The sequence below is a fragment of the Cynocephalus volans genome, chromosome 4 (assembly GCF_027409185.1).
Source record: "Cynocephalus volans isolate mCynVol1 chromosome 4, mCynVol1.pri, whole genome shotgun sequence".
Classification (NCBI taxonomy): Eukaryota; Metazoa; Chordata; class Mammalia; order Dermoptera; family Cynocephalidae; genus Cynocephalus; species Cynocephalus volans.
In genome coordinates this window covers 147641152-147660111 of record NC_084463.1, presented here as the reverse complement: position 1 = coordinate 147660111, position 18960 = coordinate 147641152, and the positions used below count along the sequence as shown (strand labels likewise).

At 33.2% G+C, this 18960-nt stretch overlaps 2 protein-coding genes across 2 annotated transcripts; both read left to right on the top strand.

The window, feature by feature from the left end:
- The first annotated feature begins 8413 nt into the window (after positions 1-8413).
- LOC134376957 (olfactory receptor 8U9-like) lies at positions 8414-9373 on the top strand. The gene has a single exon (XM_063095547.1). The coding sequence runs from the start codon at positions 8414-8416 to the stop codon at positions 9371-9373; it is 960 nt and encodes a 319-aa protein (XP_062951617.1).
- An 8427-nt stretch (positions 9374-17800) lies between these two features.
- On the top strand, positions 17801-18760 carry LOC134375721 (olfactory receptor 8U9). Its single transcript, XM_063094389.1, has one exon. It carries the CDS (start codon positions 17801-17803, stop codon positions 18758-18760), a length of 960 nt encoding a protein of 319 aa, XP_062950459.1.
- Positions 18761-18960: the final 200 nt, after the last annotated feature.

The following is an 18960-nucleotide window of genomic DNA, read 5'->3' as shown; positions in this document are numbered from 1 at the left end:
AGAAAATTATGCTAAGTCAGTCAAACCAGGTGCAGAAAGAGAAATACCATATGTCCTCACTCGTAAGTGGAAACTGAATCCATAAATAAAGAAATAAACAATAGAGAGAAAGACAGAAGGAGGGAAACAACAATCGCAATAGTATGTTGAACTTTTGGAAGGAGAGAAAAGAACTGTGGTTACTGGAGGTGGAAAAGGGGAGAAGAATGGGAGGGAGAGGAAGGTTAATGAGACATTGGTTAATGCACACAAAGAATGAATATATATTTTAATAATGAATAAGCTAACTATCCTGATTGACCATCGCACATTGTACACAGCTATTGATAGTCAACTTTGTACCCCACATATATGAATAATAAATTATCTTTAAAAATAATACATAAATAATCATACAAAGATTTTTTTTAGAGATTGAAAAGATTTCCAATGAGGAATATATGTGTAATAACCAAACAAAATGGAAGGTTTCAAATTATGTAAAACCTAATAATGTCTTTTATTTTACTAGGAATGCCTAAAATGTCATTAAAGTTTGATTTTTCTAATGTGGTTATTAAAAGAGGAATAATCAAACCTTACCAGTGTCAGAAAGAAAAAAAAAATCTTACTCCCACCAAAAAAGTAATAATTATTTGGCTTAGTTTCAGATGGCAAAATTAAATTAAAACATCAAGATTCATCTACACACACATACAATTCTTAAAATTTTAAAGAATGTCATTTTTAATAGATCAATCAAATATCAAACTTGGTAGGGAACACGGTTCATTAATTAATTATTTTTTCTTTAATCAGACCAAGTTGCAAAGCACATGAAAGTGGATACAGGCTACAGATAATGCACATATCACACTCTTAAAAATATTTATGGGGCACTTAATTTGTGCAAGATAGTGTTTAGGTTCCCAGAGATACATAATGAATAAAACAAAATTTCTCTCCTTGTGAATCTTCTGTTTTAGTGGGAATATTGATAATGAACAAATATATAAAATAGTATCAGAGAGCAAGCAGGGCTTGTGACTCTGTGGAAAATGAGTGTTCCAGGCAGAGAGAGTGCCAGGTGCACAGACCTTGAGAACAGAACACAATTGCCACGTTTTAGAAACTGCTAGAATGCCAATGTGGCTAGAATTTAGTGTTCTAGGCAGAACAGGACAGGAGATGAGTCTATAATGAAACCAGGGTACTTTGAAAGGATAAAATAAAGAACCATCAATCTAGAGTCTTGATCTATTAGTAACCAGTAGAGTGAGTTGAGGCAAGTCATTAAAATTCAGCCAGTTCCCCATGGCCCGAGTGTCATTACTGTGTTGACATAATTCTTCTGGAGACCAGCACACTAATGAGCAATGTTGATTCCTGCACCGTGTAAGAGGAGTAGGAAATCAATAAAACCAGCTCTCGGTCTTTTTTTTCCCCTCTAAAATATCTTTACCCATGAGACAGAGATTGAAAATAGATGAAACTAGTAAAAGAAAAGAAACTCTTGACTAATAAATTATTCTCTACCAATTGATAATTTATCCAGAGGATTTCCTTCCAAACTCCCTAACTTAGGAAGAAGAAATATGAGGCTTGGGAGATAAAAAAAATTTCCATTCCTCAATTAAATGAATACAGTGAAAAATTCCTTAGTTGATACTGGGCATCACTTTACCTTATTACAAAATTCCTGATGGATAGCTTTAGTTTAAGAATTGGGAGCATTAGCCAATGCTTCAGTAAGCAAGCAGAAATAATAGACCTCCAGAATCTTTCTATTTCCCTGAAATGTAGAAAATCAAATTAGACAGAACTCATAGATCCACTAAAAGTAAGGAAGAATGGGATTATATAGTGTTTTAGAGTATACACTTACTCATTAATCAATGTTAAACGGTATATTAGTCATCTAATGTTACGAGATGAAAATCCTTAATTCACTGAATTGCATTTGTCTGTCTGAACAGGCTGGTCCGTTCACTGGGCATGACTTCATACATGCTTGTTTATGGATACTATGTCACATATACTGTGTTTGTGATGAGATATGAGACTTAGGAAGTGGATATTTCAGGATGGAGTAAGCCATAAGTTGCATATGGACACTTAACAGTGAATGTTAACACTCAATTATATATCTGTGAACTTATATTTTAAAAAGACACCACGTAAAATGCATGCGGGCTTCACTGTCAAAGTTTCTGAACTCTCATATTATTTAAAAAATGATATTTTTGGTTTCCCATGGCCCTCTACAAGTTATTAAAGTTGTTTAATTGTTTAATTTCATTATGTTTTAGGAGAACAATTCAGAAGAATCAGGAAAATCAAATTTAATTTCTAAGCTCTTTAATTTTTTTTATATATATTAGTAAGGTTTTTCTTCTAATTACTTGTTCAGAGTTTCCAACCAAGCTTCTAAATTCTGTGTCTGTGTGTATGTACTGCACATATTGATCAAGCATCTTAACATCAGACCACAAGTCAGGGCATTTTGTAACAAGGAACAAACAGAGATGAGACCAATTGTACCAGATGCATCTCCCACTTGGAAAAAAAAAAAAAAAAGCACTGTATATTTGAAGAATTATATAATACAAGAAACATACAGTCTACATACATAAAATTCCTACCTTAATTTTCTTTTACACAATGTAACCAGGTTGTGATTTCTAAGTATCTGATACATTTCATGTTTTAGCTAAAACATTATGTTCTTACACCATGAAAAAGAAATGCAATATTCTGTCATTTTCATCATTATATTTCAGTCCAGTGTTATGGTTAGAAATTTATTTAATAAAAAACTAAGGGTAAAATTTAAATTTATAGCCATTACATAAAGCACATAAATCCACCCTTCTTAGTTACATAATAAATTGACAATATATTACTAATCCATCATCTAGTTCATGTAAACACATGCCCAGAACTTTTAGCAAATGCCTTGTGGAAACAGTATTAAGGGGTACATCCTTGGAGGAATTGAACACACATTTTATAGAAAGATATTTGTGAGAATTTTCAGATGATAGTAGCCACCTGCCTTTCAAAGTCAAATTTGAAGGCTGACACTAATAGTCTACAACAGCAATAATAAATAAATAAATATATAATAATTTTAAGAGTTAGGAGAACCTTAGCAATGATGTCATACTAAAGGCAGAGCTGTACCTCTGTAGTTCCTCAAAAACAGGATAACATCAATAAATCTGCAGCCTGATTTGAGATCCCAGTGGAGCATGGACTGCTATTTTTCTGATAATCTTACTTGTATCATGCTCTGTAATAAGATGATTTGGGACAGAAATACTGATAAAAACCATGCAGTTATCCACTACCTAAAGCTGTTATAAAGAGAAATAGAAGCACCCTCTACCCTGACAGGATAGAAGAATGTATTTCAAGATGGTGGTCTTTTACTCATTAATGGCTGATAAAATCAGTAAAGCAGCTCAAGGTAAAAATTTTAAAACTACATATAGTACAATAAAATGATTAGAATAAAAAAGTTTGGAGAACATTTTATAAAATAAAGATTAACAGTATTTTCTTCTGATTTCAATTTAGTTTTATATATGCTCACATGTATGAACTATGATTTAAGAAAAATTCTTATTAAATTGAAGGAGATAAAAGTTCCAGCTTAGAGTCTAGGAGGGTGTTGTGGTCACAAAAATATTTAGGACAAAATTATGAAAAGTCACATACATTTTCAAATATAAGGCATACTCTACTTTTAATATAAGGTCAAATAGTTTGTATGCACACATTTCAAAGTTTTGTGTTTTAGAAATTAAGAAAAAAGTTTGCTTCATAGAATGAGTTTGGGAGTTTGCCTCCGTTTCAATCTTTTGGAATAGTTTGTAAAGAATTCCTTTTTGAATGTTTGGGAAAATTCTGCTGTGAATCCATCTGGTCCTGGGCTTTTCTTTGTTGGGAGCCTTCTGATAACAGCTTCAATCTCCTTTATTGTTCTTGGTCTGTTCAGATTTTCTATGTCTTCTTGGCTCAGTTTTGGGAGCTTGTGTGTGCCTGGAAATTTATCCATTACCTTCAGATTTTCAAATATGTTGGCATATAGTTGTTTATAGTAGTCTCCAATGATTCCTTGTATTTCAGATGTGTCAGTTGTAATATCACCTTTTTCATTTCTAATTTGTGTTATTCGGAACTTCTCTCTTCTTTTTTTTAGTTAGCTATGCTACTGGTTTGTCAATTTTATTTATCTTTTAAAAAAACCAACTTTTTGATTCATTGATCTTTTGTATTGTTTTGGGGGTTTCAATTTCATTAAGTTCTGCTTTGATCTTAATGATTTCTTTCTCTCTGCTAACTTTGGGTTTGGATTGTTCTTGTTGTTCTAGTTCTTTAAGGTGAAGTGTTAGGTTGTTCACTTGCCATCTTACCATTCTTCTCAAGTAAGCATTTAATGTGATAAATTTCCCCCTTAGTACTGCTTTTGCAGTATCCCACAGGTTTTGGTATGATGTATCATTATTTTCATTAGTTTCAATAAATTATTTTGATTTCTTGTTTGACTTCTTCTTGGATCCCTATGTCATTAAGTAGAATGTTGTTTTATATCCATGTGTTTGTATAGTTTCCAGAATTTCATTTGTTATTGATTTCTAATTTTAATCTGTTGTGGTCTGAGAAAATACATGGGATAATTACAATTTTTTTGAATTTATTGAGACTTGATATGTGACCTAATATGTGATCTATCCTGGAGAATGATCCATGTGCTGATGATAAGAATGAATATTCTGTGGTTGTTGGATGGAATGTTCTGTAGATATCTACCAGGTCCAATTGGTCTAGTATGTTGTTTAGATCTTGTGTTTCTCTGCTGATTCTTTGCCTAGATGATCTGTCTAATATTGACAGTGGGGTGTTCAGGTCCCCTGCTATTATGGTATTAGTGTCTATTTCCTTCTTTAGGTCTAATAAAGTTTGTTTTATAAACATGGCTGCTCTGACATTGGGTGTGTATATATTTATGATTGTTATGTCTTCTTGATGGATCAATCCTTTTATCATTATGTAGTGTACCTCATTATCTCTTTTTATGGTTTTTAGTTTAAAGTCTATTTTATCAGATATAAGAATAGCTACTCCAGCTTGTTTTTCATTTAAAAATGGGCAAAAGAGCTAAATAGGCATTTCTCAAAGGAAGATAAACGAATGGCCAACAGACATATGAAAAAATGCTCAACATCACTCAGCATTTGGGAAGTGCAAATAAAAACCACAATGAGATACCATCTCACCCCATTTAGGATGACTAATATCCAAAAAACTGAACGATCAATGCTGACCAGGTTGCAGAGAAAAAGGAACTCTCATACATTGTTGGTGGGACTGCAAAATGGTGCAGCCTCTATGGAAAATGGTATGGAGGTTCCTCAAACAATTGCAGATAGATCTACCATATGACCCAGCTATCTCACTGCTGAGAATATACCCAGAGGAATGGAAATCATCAAGTCGAAAGTATACCTGTTCCCCAATGTTCATTGCAGCACTATTTACAATAGCTATGAGTTGGAACCAGCCCAAATGTCCATCATCAGATGAGTAGATATGGAAAATGTGGTATATCTACACAATGGAATACTACTCTGCTATAAAAAAGAATGAAATACTGCCATTTGCAATGACATGGATGGACCTCGAGAGAATTATATTAAGTGAAACAAGTCAGGCACAGAAAGAGAAATATCACATGTTCACACTTATATTTGGGAGCTAAAAATAAATAAATAAATAAATAAATAAATACACAAAAAGGGGGGGGGGAGGGAAGAAGACATAACAATTACAATTCCTTGAAATTGATATGACAAGTAAACAGAAAGGACATTGTAGGGAGGGAGGGGGAGAGAGAGGAGGGAGGTAGGCTTCAGTAATTGGCCACAATAATCAACCACATTGTATATTGACAAAATAAAATTAAATTAAAAACATAGAAATTAAGAATAAAAAATTGAAAGGAAAGAGACAAGAAAAATAAAGAAACATTAGATAAAACTTTCTTTCTAGTCCTGTCTGTTGTCTGCTCTTTCTCTGCTCTATCTTCATGCTAATTAGTGCCTGGGAATTAGTAGTTCTCACTATATATTACTGAATGAGGGAATGAATGAATTGAAAAAGCCTCCTAAGAAAGTAGCTATTAGACGCAATCAAGAGAAATGTTAAGGATAGAATGGCAACAGTCTTGGTTGCAGATCAGAGTGGGAGATACAGCAAGGAGCTGATAATTGATTAGAGAAAATGCTGTTGTGTGTGGCAGATTACTGTGTACTTTTTGAAATTGTGTTTGCAACTACTAGTACATTATGAATGCAACCTTTAGGATCTTGACCAGTATTATTTGGATTAAATAGAACAGAACGGATTAAAGTAGAACACACTCACAAAAATATAAGTACTTGCCAGGCAATGAAACTATTATCCTGTATATATTTATTACTTCCATGCCATCCTGTAACAAGCATTTCTGTCAATTGTGGTCAAAAGAGTTTAAGTATGAAAGTTAGTTTTCTGAAGAAAGATCTTCTGAGCATCCAATAAACAAAAAAATATATTTTTATCTTATCTCCCTTTATCTCCTTCTTTTCTCCTTTTCTTTGGTGTGGGGCACTCAAAATTCAATTTTATTTCTTAACATGCAAAGTAGAGATTTGGAATTTACAGGTTCCTAGGTCCTTATTTTTGTCCATTTCCATGTTGCTCTAGTTAGACATTAAAATCCCAACTGTATTAGGGTTTCAGGAAATACATTTATATATATTACATAATGTATACTAGTATATATGAGAATTATATAATATTACATATATAACAAATGCAATTTATTTAGGGTTAATTTAAGATGAATGAATATTCCTTGAAAGTTAGTACTTATTACATATTGTTGCTCAATAAACATGTTGTTTAAAAACAACAGAAACTAACTAAAATGTATCATTTGATAATTCAGCAATAGTAAATACAGCAGAGCTATTAATAAATTCTGAAGAACTATGAAGAAACACAGGCTTTAATATCACATATATTTATTCACAGAATAATTTTCAGTGTGTACAAAAATTCACGAGTTTTTCAAGAAAAGCTTTACTTTCAATTTTCAGATATAAAGATGAGAGATAGAGACAAAACAAAAAGGAGTAAAAGGGAGATGTGACATTTTACATTATTCAAATATTCAATAATTTAATCATGAAAATTAGTCAAAGTGAATAAGGAGAAAAATGGAAAGATATCGGAATTTAAATGCAGTAGGAAAACAAAAGTTAATACACAAAATATAATTCAAATCAATGTTTCTTTAATAAAAGGTAAAAACATTGAAAGAAACTTACAAGTTGACTTTTAAGGAAACATAAACTTCTAAATCTTTTGGAAAGCAAATATTTTATTCTAACTTGTGATATATTGTAAGATTATGCGAGATTTCATTCCTTCTGTCCATGTAAGTTCATGTTTTAGAGATAAAAATGTTTGTGCAGTGCTATGTAAAGAAAAATCTGGAAATAATTTAGATTTTCACCAACAGAATACTTAGTATATATTATATCAAGAACATAATTATGAAGTGTGGACCCCTGAATCAGAAACATATGGACTTGAAATCCACTGTTGTCAAACTAGCTGTCTAACATTGCTTCAGTTACATGTTTCATTTTCTTCTTCCTCTTCTGTAAAATTGGCATAATAATAGGATTTTTACATCAAGGTTTCTTAAGATAAAATGAGGTAAATAAACACCTCATTGTGTTTTCCATAAAATTATTTATATTCAGTGTTTGCATTATAAGCACAACGTTAGAATATGCTGCAACGTATGTGGACCTAGAAGTGATAAATTATTAACATAAAATAAAAAATGCAAAACTATTTCTGCCAGCATTGGGAAAAATGTGTAGTTGTGTCTGCATGGGTACAATATGAATCCATCAAAGTGATGCAGCTGTAGGTTTGTTTTATTTTATGCCATTAATGTGAACATTTTTTCAGTTAAAAACGTAGCTTGCACATTTTAGCAAGTAAGGTTCTTATTACACAAAACCTTGAACTGAAACCTGTGCAATGTGGGCTATTTCACAGCTTCCATTTTTGTATAGTCAATGGATCTGGGGAAAGATATATGCGTATCACATAAATATCTCTTTTGTATATATGTATATGTATACATATATACATATATGTATACATATATAAATATCTCTTTTGTATATATATGTGTGTGTGTGTACATATATATTAGTAAAAATAAACAAATAAACAAATAAATAAAATTAAATAATGCTCTTTACAAGACATAAAATATTAAAAAATAACACCACTTATCGGAATTACAGTACAAAAAATCTACTTTGATTTAACTCTTCTACTTCCTCATCCAGCCTCCCCGAAGACCATGTCTCCTATAAATTGCACCCACGTGACAGAATTTGTTCTTGTGGGCCTCACAGATCTTCGGGAATTGAAAATGCCCCTCTTTGTGGTATTCTTATCTGTCTACTTTTTCACAATATTAGGAAACCTGGGTTTGATCCTGGTTATTAGAACAGATGTGAAACTCAACACACCAATGTACTTCTTCCTTAGCAACCTGGCTTTCGTTGATTTCTGTTACTCTTCTGTCATCACACCCAAAATGCTTGGGAATTTTTTGTACAAACAAGCTACTATCTCCTTCAGTGCATGTGCTGCTCAGTTAGGCTGCTTTCTCACCTTCATGGTGTCAGAATGCTTATTACTGGCTTCCATGGCCTATGATAGGTATGTAGCCATTTGTAACCCTCTGTTGTATATGGTCACAATGTCCCCGAGAATATGCACTCAGCTTGTAGCTGTACCCTACAGCTACAGCTTCCTGATGGCGCTGTTTCACACCATCCTCACTTTCCGCCTCTCCTATTGCCACTCCAATATCGTCAATCACTTCTATTGTGATGACATGCCTCTCCTCAGGCTTACTGACTCAGACACACACTCTAAACAGTTCTGGATCTTTGCCTGTGCTGGTATCACATTCGTTTCCTCTGTTCTGATTGTCTTTGTCTCCTACATGTTCATTATTTCTGCCATCCTGAGGATGCGCTCAGCTGAGGGAAGACTCAAAGCCTTCTCCACGTGTAGCTCCCACATGCTGGTGGTCACCATATTCTACGGGACACTGATCTTTATGTACTTACAACCAAGCTCAAACCATTCCCTGGACACAGATAAGATGGCCTCAGTCTTCTACACAGTGATCATTCCCATGTTGAACCCCATGATCTACAGCCTGCGGAACAAGGATGTAAAAGATGCCTTGAAAAAAGTCATCATCAATAGAAACCAGGCTTGTGTGTTTGCAAAATTAAGAAAATGACTTAAATGAACAGAAGTGGACTTTCCTTTATCTTTTTTTCTTTCCCCATCCCCCATTAATAAAACTAATAGATTGCCTTGGTCTTGGTTGGTTTAAATATCTGTTCACTGTAAAAGGAAATTGTTCTCTGTAATCTTTGTAAATGAGTTTGACTTAGAATTACATCATATGCAGACAGTACCATAAGAATTCACATCTTGTGATTTTTCATACAGAAAAACATTTTAAAAGTTTATTATCTGATGTCTATACAACTAGGTACTGGCCAAGAATAAACAAAAGCAAAGGTATCTTTAATGTCTGGTGTAAGATTATAAGATTACTTTGATAATATATTTATGAGCTCTTTAATAATGTATTGCAATTAAATTTAAATGATAATATTCCAAATTAAATTCAATAATTTTTCCAATTAAATTGCAAACAACTGTAAATCAGTAGTTTCAACTGGGAGTGATTTTTTTCTCTAGGGGACATTTGGTAATGCCTGGAATTATAATTGATTTTCAGAATGAGAGCGTGCTGTGAAGGAATGTTACTGATGTCAGGAGAGTTGAGGAGAGGTGTGCTGCAAAATAACCTGCAATTAACAGCACAAACCCTCACATGAAAAGTTATCCAGCCCAAAACTGTAATAGTGTTGAGGCTGAGAAAGCCTGCCCTAAAATTTTTATTCTCAATGATCATTCTATAGGTTTTACTTTGTTCCATCATGTTGATACTACTGCTAGAGTCTTCTGGAGTCTTGCTAGTTTTCTCTTTATTTAGTCTATCAATGATTAAGGCTGATATCATAATCCCTTATTACATTATGTTTTTACCTTTCTAATCTGTCAGTTTTGATTTCAGATATTTGGGGGCTCCTTTGTCAGTTTTGCATGAATTTATAATTGCTAAATTTACTTATTTATTTATTTTTTCGATTACTATTATTAAATGACCCTCTTTTTTTTCTGGTGCTATTTATCATCTTAAAGTCTAATCTTTTCTGACTTTAATGTAACTACTCCAGCTCAGTTACAGTTGTTATTTGCATGGAATAGTAACTTTTTAAATTTTCATTGTATTTGTGTTTTTCAGTCTAAATTGTACCTCTTGTAGATAGTCAGTAGTTGAATCTTGCTTTTTTAATTAATTCTGAATATCTCTGCCTTTTGACTGGTGCATTTTGTCCATTCATATTTAATATGATTATTTACATGGTTAAATTAATGTCTGTCATTTTTCCAATCATATTTTAAATGCCTGCTGTCTTTTCATTTTCTTGTTTCAGCTCCACCTCTTTCTTTTGTGTTGAAAGATTTTGACACAGAAATTTAATTCCTATTGCTAAATAGTTAATTTAAAATAGAAATTTAATTTTTATTGATATACACATACACACATTAGTGGTGATTGTTATAGGAAGTCCAATATATTTTAACTTACCATAATCTACTTTAGGATAATACTAACATAATAATAACAATTATATATATATATATATATATATATATATATATATATATATATAATACACACACACACATACTACTTTATGATATAAACTTTTAAAAAGTATTATTATACTTAAGATATGTATACAATCTTGTGTTAAATCAAATTAAGAGAAAATAAATGCATACTTGTATGTCATTTAAGTACATTAAGAACAGAGAATATACATACACACACACCCACCCACACACACACACACACACACATAAGACTGTTATATTTACTGACATATTTGCCATTTCTAGTGTGACTTATTTCTTTCAGTGACTGATATTCCCATACAGAAAATTTTTCTTTCCTCTGAAAAAGTTTGTTTTGTGCTTCTTGTAAGGTAGATTTACTAGCCATCAATTATCTTGATCTTGTTTATCCAGGCCAGTCTTTAGGTTACCTTCATTTCTAAAATACATTTTGACTGGATATAGTATTCTCTGGTAATTGTTTTTTTCAGCACTCTGAATATGTCATTCCATTTACTCCATGTCTTTCTTCTGAGAAGTCATTTGTTAAGCTTGCCTGGTTCTCCTCTATAGGATGTATCGTTTTCTCTCACTATTTTCAAAATTCTCTGTGTCTTTGGCTGCCAACAGTTTGACTACGATGTGCCTAGGTAAGAATTTCTTCGTGTTTATTCAACTTGGGTTTGGGTGAATCTCTTAGATCCACCTATCAATAATTTTTCTTAATTTCTAAAAGTTTACAGCCATTAATTCTTTAAATATTTCCCCTTTTCTCTCTTTGACTCCTTCTGGGACTCCCACTTAATCTTTGTTGGTGCACTTGATGATGCCCCAAAGATCTCCAAGACTTTCTTGATTTTTCTGTAATATTTTTCTTTTCTGTTCTGCACATTGAACAAATTCTATTAACCAATTTTCAAATTTTCTGATTTATTCTTCTGCCTTCTCAATCTTTTGTTGTGTCTAACTAGTAAATTTTTCATTTCAGTTACTCTAATTTTTAACTCCAGATTTTCAGATTTTTTATTTTGGTACTTTAGAAATAATTCTATTGCTTTTTTTTATTTTCTCAGTTTGTAAGACATTGTTTTTATGCTTTCCTTTAACCTCTTATGTATGGTCTCTTTTTTTCTTTTAATGTATTTGTAATAAGGATTTTACAGTCTTTGTCTAGTAATGCCAACAGCTGAGCTCCCTCAGCAATAGTTAAGCAATAGTTTCTATCAACTGCTTTTTTTCCTTCTCCAGTGACCTTTCTTTTCCATTTCTTTGCGTACCTTGTAATTTTCATTGAAAGCTGGACTTTTTTTTATCATATAATGTGGCAAATAAGGAAATCAGGACTTACACACACACACACTCACACACAACAGGGTTTTTTTCTTTTTTCTCATCCTTTTATACTGTTGCGTTTTTGTTGCTGCTATTTGCTTGCTTAGTGACTTTTCTGAAGTAATTCTGTAAAATCTGCATTTCCTCTAGTGTGTCACTGGGGTTTTCTGCTCAGTTAGCTAAATGATCATCTAATGACTGGTCATAAATTTCTCCAAGAGCCTTAGACCAAGGAGGTAAGTCTTCTGTCACTTGCTGAGTAACTGTGTGTGGGGTAGGATAGAGGGTATATCTTCAATACTCGGGCAGCTGACAACTCTGCCAAAGCCTTCACTTCCTGCTTGTGCAGAACCTCAAGTCAGTCACAGTGGACATAACAGAGCCATCTTAAGCCAGTCTTGGACATGGCCCACTAGATCCCCAAACATATGACAGAACTTTTAAAAGGTCCCTACAGACATCTTATTTTCAGATCTTTGTATTTTTAGTTTTTGTCTAGATTCTTGTTTTTTTACAACAGGTATCACAGTTCAGGCAGATATGAAGTTTGACAATTGCCATTTTTTTTCAGCATATGTCCCAAGAACGAAGCTGTATGAGTAGAGTGAGTTCTGAGTCATGTCAAATGAACACTATAACCCACAAATAGGACATTTCCAGGAAATTGAAAGATAGATCCAATAGTGCCAATTGTTTGTAAGTAGGACTTTTTGAGGGGCTCCTAACCTGGTCTGTATCTTCCAATAACTGTGGGATTTCTGGTTTTCACAACTACCAGTGTTGCCAAGATGCTGTTGTTTATGATTGTTGTATAGCCACACAGCGTTCAATGGAAGTAAATCAAATGCAACATAAACCCTGATATTTTTACCATGATTCAGCAGTTTTGCTTGATTAAGTAGTCTTTAGACTGTTTTTTAAACTTTGGTTTCCAGAGTTCTACGAAAGTTGGTTTTAAAATTTTCCAAATGTTTATACTGATTTTATGACAGTATGGATTCATGGAAATCCTCACTTCACTCTTCCAGAAGTCCCTCACATTTCTATTTTTCCTAATCAATAATATTAGAATCACTTTTGATCCCTCACTTAATTAGGATCTTTCATGATGACACAGATTGTTATACTCTAATCATACATGTAGGCAGCATTAAGATAACTTAGAACTTTTTAGAAATGCACATGCTTTGGCACACACTAGACCTAGTGAATCAGAAGCTCTTTTATCTTTGTGGAAATGTATTCTGGGTTGAGAGATTATTGTTTCAATTATTTTCCCCCCACAGTTATCACTAAATTAATGGTAAAATAGTGTCATTTGGGGGTTCCGTTATTTGATATGTATCTGTATTTCTAACTTAAGATTAACAATGAAACTTACAAAGACAGAATTTTTGGCTAATTAAAAGCAAAAAGTTTGACAAATGTTACCCCAACCAAATGTGTGTGTGTGTGTGTTCAAAATGATGAAACCAATAATTCAATAATTTCAAGCCTCTTGAAGTTTACCAAAGGCATACAAAAAATAAGAACAAACATATTTATGTAAAACTGATAAATGTCAGGCAAGAACTGTGGGAGACTGTGGCATTCTTACCAACAGTGTAGTTGGATTCCCCTTTCTCTGCATGTTTGCCAGCATTTGTTATCCTCTGTCTTTTTGATAATGGCCAGTCTAACTGGGGCAAGACAATATCTCAATGTGGTTTGGATTTGCATTTCCCTGATGCTTAGTGAAGTGAGCATTTTTTCATGTGTCTGTTAGCCATTTTTATAACTTCCTTTGAGAAATGTCTATTCAGCTCATTTGCTCATTTCTTAATTGAGTTATTTGCTTTTTTACTGTTAAATTGTTTGAGTTCCTTGGATATTCTGTATATTAATCCTTTGTCAGATGCATAGTTTGCAAATATTTTCTCCCAGTCTGCAGGTTATCTTTTCACTCTGTTAGTCATTTCTTTTGCTATGCAGAAACTTTTTAGTTTGATATAATCCCATTTGTTTATTTCTTCTTTTGTTGCCTGTGCTTCAGGGTCTTATTCACAAAGTATCCTTGCTATATACAAAAATCAACTCAAAATGGATTTGACTTAAATGTAAGACCTGAAACAATAAAACTCCTAAAGGAAAACAAAGGGGAAACACGTCAGGAAGTAGAACTGGGCAAAGACTTTATGAACATGACCTTTTCTTGTGAGTTTGGAGACAGAGAGAGTGCACTCTGGTGTCTCTTCTTCTAAGAGCTCTAATCCCATCATGAGGGCTCCATCCTCATGACCTCATCTAACCCCAATTACCTCTCCAAATACTATCACATTGGGGGCTAAGGCTTCAATATGTGAATTTGGGGAGATACAATTCAGTTTATAGCAGATGCATTGTTTCCTAATAAGTATTAAAAGAATGTTCTTTCCTTGCTATAGCCACAAATTGGCTAAGAAAAGAATGTAAAATCAGAAAACAAGGAAATTGAATAATTACAGATGGCAACAACCTTGAAGAGAAAACAAATACTTCATGAGCACTTCAAAGAGTAAGCCAAAGAGTGAGCATTATGTCTTAAAACACTCTGGAATAGGTTCTTGGAAGTTGGATATCAGTTCTCTGAGAGATGGTCCAGGAATTTTCACAAGGTAAGTCTTATCTTCCTTTCAAAAATAAAGCTTTTCACCAGGTATCAGCAACAACAACAATATGGACAATTAAAATAAGAACAGATAAATAAATAAGTAGCATTAAAATTATAAATAAATAACTAACAAATAAAACTATTAAATTAATAAATCAAGTTTTTAATAAACATATAGCATTACAAAAATAAGAACATTAGGGCAATACTGTCATGCTAAAGGCAGAGCTATAGATCTACAGTTCCTTAAAATCGCAGAATAATGTTAATTGATCTCAAGCCTGGTTTGGGATCCCTACAGGGCATAGATTATAATTTTCTGATGATTTTACTTGCATCATACTCCTAAGTATGATCATTTGGGACCGAGTCACTGACAAAACCCTACAGTTTGTTGCTGCCCAAACCCACTTGGAGAAGAAATAGAAACACCCTCCACCCAAGTAAGTTCAAAGAATATATTTCAAAATTAGGATCAAGGTAAGCATTTTAAAAATGAAGTGGAATAGAATATAATGAACCTTAGAATAAAACATTCTAGATGACATTTTCTGAAACAAGGCTAAATAGTATTTCCTCAAGTTTTATTTATTATATGATGATACTTCTAAAAGCTCATGGAAGAATTTTTACTATCTTTTAATGATATTTTTCCACAAACTATTTTCAGTACCCTTTTATGTACATGCTATTATATAAAGTATATTTCTTATTAGTTTGATATTTCAAAAAAAGATTTGATTACTCCAAGATAAAATCAATTAGACTGTTTGGAAAAGTTAGTCACTTAATCTACTAGATTGAAATTTATGTCACACTTTTTTCCCCCCATTTTGGCAAAAGCTGGTCATTTTACCAGGGATGAAAAGTGAGCACATCAAAACCAGGTCATCAATATGACACTTGATGTATTTGATATAAGTAAAGAACGTTAATTATGAACAAAGGGAATAAATATTGATATGCTTTTGCAAAAATTAATTTTTAATTCCTCATTACCAAGTGTCTGGAAGAGGTTACATTAGGAAATAAGTGAAAAATTCATGGATTCCACCCGTGGGGTTTACAATCTATCAAGAGAAGACATAGAAACAGGTGGCTACCTTACATGTGAGATGAGATTGAATGAGTTATGTATAAAATGCTTCCAGAACACAAAGTTGAAAAGTGGTAAAACAAGATGGGAATTAGAAATCAGGGAGTCCTTAAAAGGTAAATATGAGTTTTTCCTCCAATTTTCCATTCAACATTCACCTGGAAGAGATACGCATAGGAACGAAAGCATATAATGAAAACAGGGAAACCCGTAAGGGTATATTATACTTGAGGACGGAAAAACAATTATTTTAATTAGACTATTGTGTGTGGTTATGGCAGAAGGAAACAGATGTGAAAAAACTTGAATGTAAAATATTTTGAGCTATATTGTAAAGGACCATACATATTTTTATATATAATGCATACTCTACCTTTGAGATAAGATGAAGTTTCATACTGAACTTCTTATAGCTGCCAAACAATGTAGCCTTACCTGATGTCCCCGGACTTGGAAACCAAATTTCCAATTAAACAGTTGCTAAATTATTTCAAAACTGAGTGTGTGTGTGTGTGTGTGTGTGTAGGAACAGCAATTGGGCTTTTCAAAACTTTGATAACCTACCTATCTCATGCAATGGGAAGCAGCAATAATGTTCAATATTACCAGTGGTTGTCCTCTTTATAGAAAGTGGTAGAAACATATAGGCATACATACTCTAAAACTTTTGTTTTTTTAATTTCCATGTCCATATTTTATGAAAAATATCTAACTTCTCCTGATATATATATATCATAATATACACCTTCTTCTGTTACCTGACAGAACAGAATATATCAATTAGGCTATAGATTTCCCTTCTGTTATTTTATTCTTTGCTAAGATTATGTTTGAAACTAAAATATTAAGTTAAATATCTTAAATATTAAGATATTCTCTTCTGTCTTTAATTTAAGATATATTTTGAGTGTAAAACTTTAACTATAGATATTTGCTTCCATCAGTTAAGGATTTTCTGTTTTTCTTACTCAGTATCCTCTATGTTCAATTCCTAGAGGTGTCTTACCCTGACCCATAAGCACTGCCTACCCAGCTGTGAATAAATTTGAAAAGTGATTGCACTTACTTCTGTGTACATCACGCAATGATGGAGTCAGTTTTGTATATGGAGAATGTTAATAGTGAGGTGCCTGGGCTCAAAAGTCAGAAAAACACAGGTTTGAATTCCAGCCATCTGGGCTTCCTTCATATACTTAACCTCAGTACCTGAAGTTACTTCAGGTACTTAACTTCAATACCTGAAGACACTGAAAATACAGTCTTCTCGCCCTCATTTGTAGAATGGATACAATAAGAAATGAAGTAAACAAACACCTACAAAGCGTATTATTGTTTCTTTCACGAAGTTACCCAATTTTCATCATTTGCATTTTTAACACAATTATGAAGACCGTGTAGAAAACAATAATAACCTCTTTGTGGCAAGTAACAAATGTAGATTAAAACAATAAGGAATTCTGTACATGGCAGCAAGGCAGCAATATGTAGCTTATGTTGCACAGGTAGGATGAGAGATCTGATGTCACTGGAGATTTATTTTCCTTTATGATTTCAATGTTAACATTTTTCAATAAAATGATAGATTTAAATATATGAAAAATTAATGTTAAATTTTAAGTATTATAATGCCCAGAGCTTTAAACAGAGAGTGAAGCAGTGTCGACTGACTCCTGTAGCACTCAACTATATAAAACAATCAATTTGGGGGGAGAGAAATAATTGTTTCCCACAAAACATCTCCTTTTGCTTTTCAACTCATACTCAGACTCAAAGCGTGCTAATTATTTTAATATTAAATTAGCACTTTCATATTAACAACAAAATTGCTTTTCAGAATATTAAGATATAAAAAATTATAGAAATTTTAAGCTTGATTAAACTCTCCTCTCTTTATCCAGACTCCCTGAAGAGACATGTCTCAGATAAATTGCACCCAAGTGACAGAGTTCATTCTCACGGGCCTCACAGATCACCAGGAATTGAAGATGCCCCTCTTTGTGGTTTTCTTATTTATCTACTTTTTCACAGTAGTAGGAAACCTGGGTTTGATCATAGTCATTAGAACAGATGCAAGACTCAATACACCAATGTACTTCTTCCTTAGCAATCTGGCTTTTGTTGATTTCTGTTACTCTTCTGTCATTACACCCAAAATGCTTGGAAATTTCTTGTACAAACAAAATACTATCTCTTTCAATGCATGTGCTGCTCAGTTAGGCTGTTTCCTGGCCTTCATGACAGCTGAGTGCTTGCTACTGGCTTCCATGGCCTATGACAGGTATGTGGCCATTTGCAACCCTCTCGTCTATATGGTCATAATGTCCCCGGGAATTTGCATTCAGCTTGTAGCTGCCCCCTATAGTTATAGCTTCTTAGTTGCACTATTTCATGCAATCCTCACCTTCCACCTCTCCTATTGCCACTCCAATATCATCAATCATTTCTATTGTGATGACATGCCACTCCTCAGGCTAACTGACTCAGACACTCGCTCCAAACAGCTATGGATCTTTGCCTGTGCTGGTGTCATGTTCATTTCCTCCCTTCTGATTGTCTTTGTCTCCTACATGTTCATTATTTCTGCCATCCTGAGGATGCGCTCAGCTGAGGGAAGACACAAGGCTTTCTCCACATGTGGCTCTCACATGCTGGCAGTCACCATATTCTACGGGACCCTGATCTTTATGTACTTACAGCCCAGCTCAAGCCATTCCCTGGACACAGATAAGATGGCCTCAGTCTTCTACACAGTGATCATTCCCATGTTGAACCCCATGATCTACAGCCTCCGGAACAAGGAGGTTAAAGAGGCTCTGAAGAAAGTTGTCATCAGTAAAAACCAGGCTATTGTGTTCAAGAAATTAAGAAAGTGATTTGAATAAATAAAAATAAACTGTTCCCTATGATCTGTTTTTTTCTCACTAAAAAATTATTAAAACACCTATTTTTTTTTTATACAAGAAGTCTTCAAAAAGTTCACGAAAAGATTCATATTGTCTTTCAATTATATTTTTCCATGAACTTCTTGGAATACCCACATATGTGATCTATGCCTATCTGTTCACTGTATAAT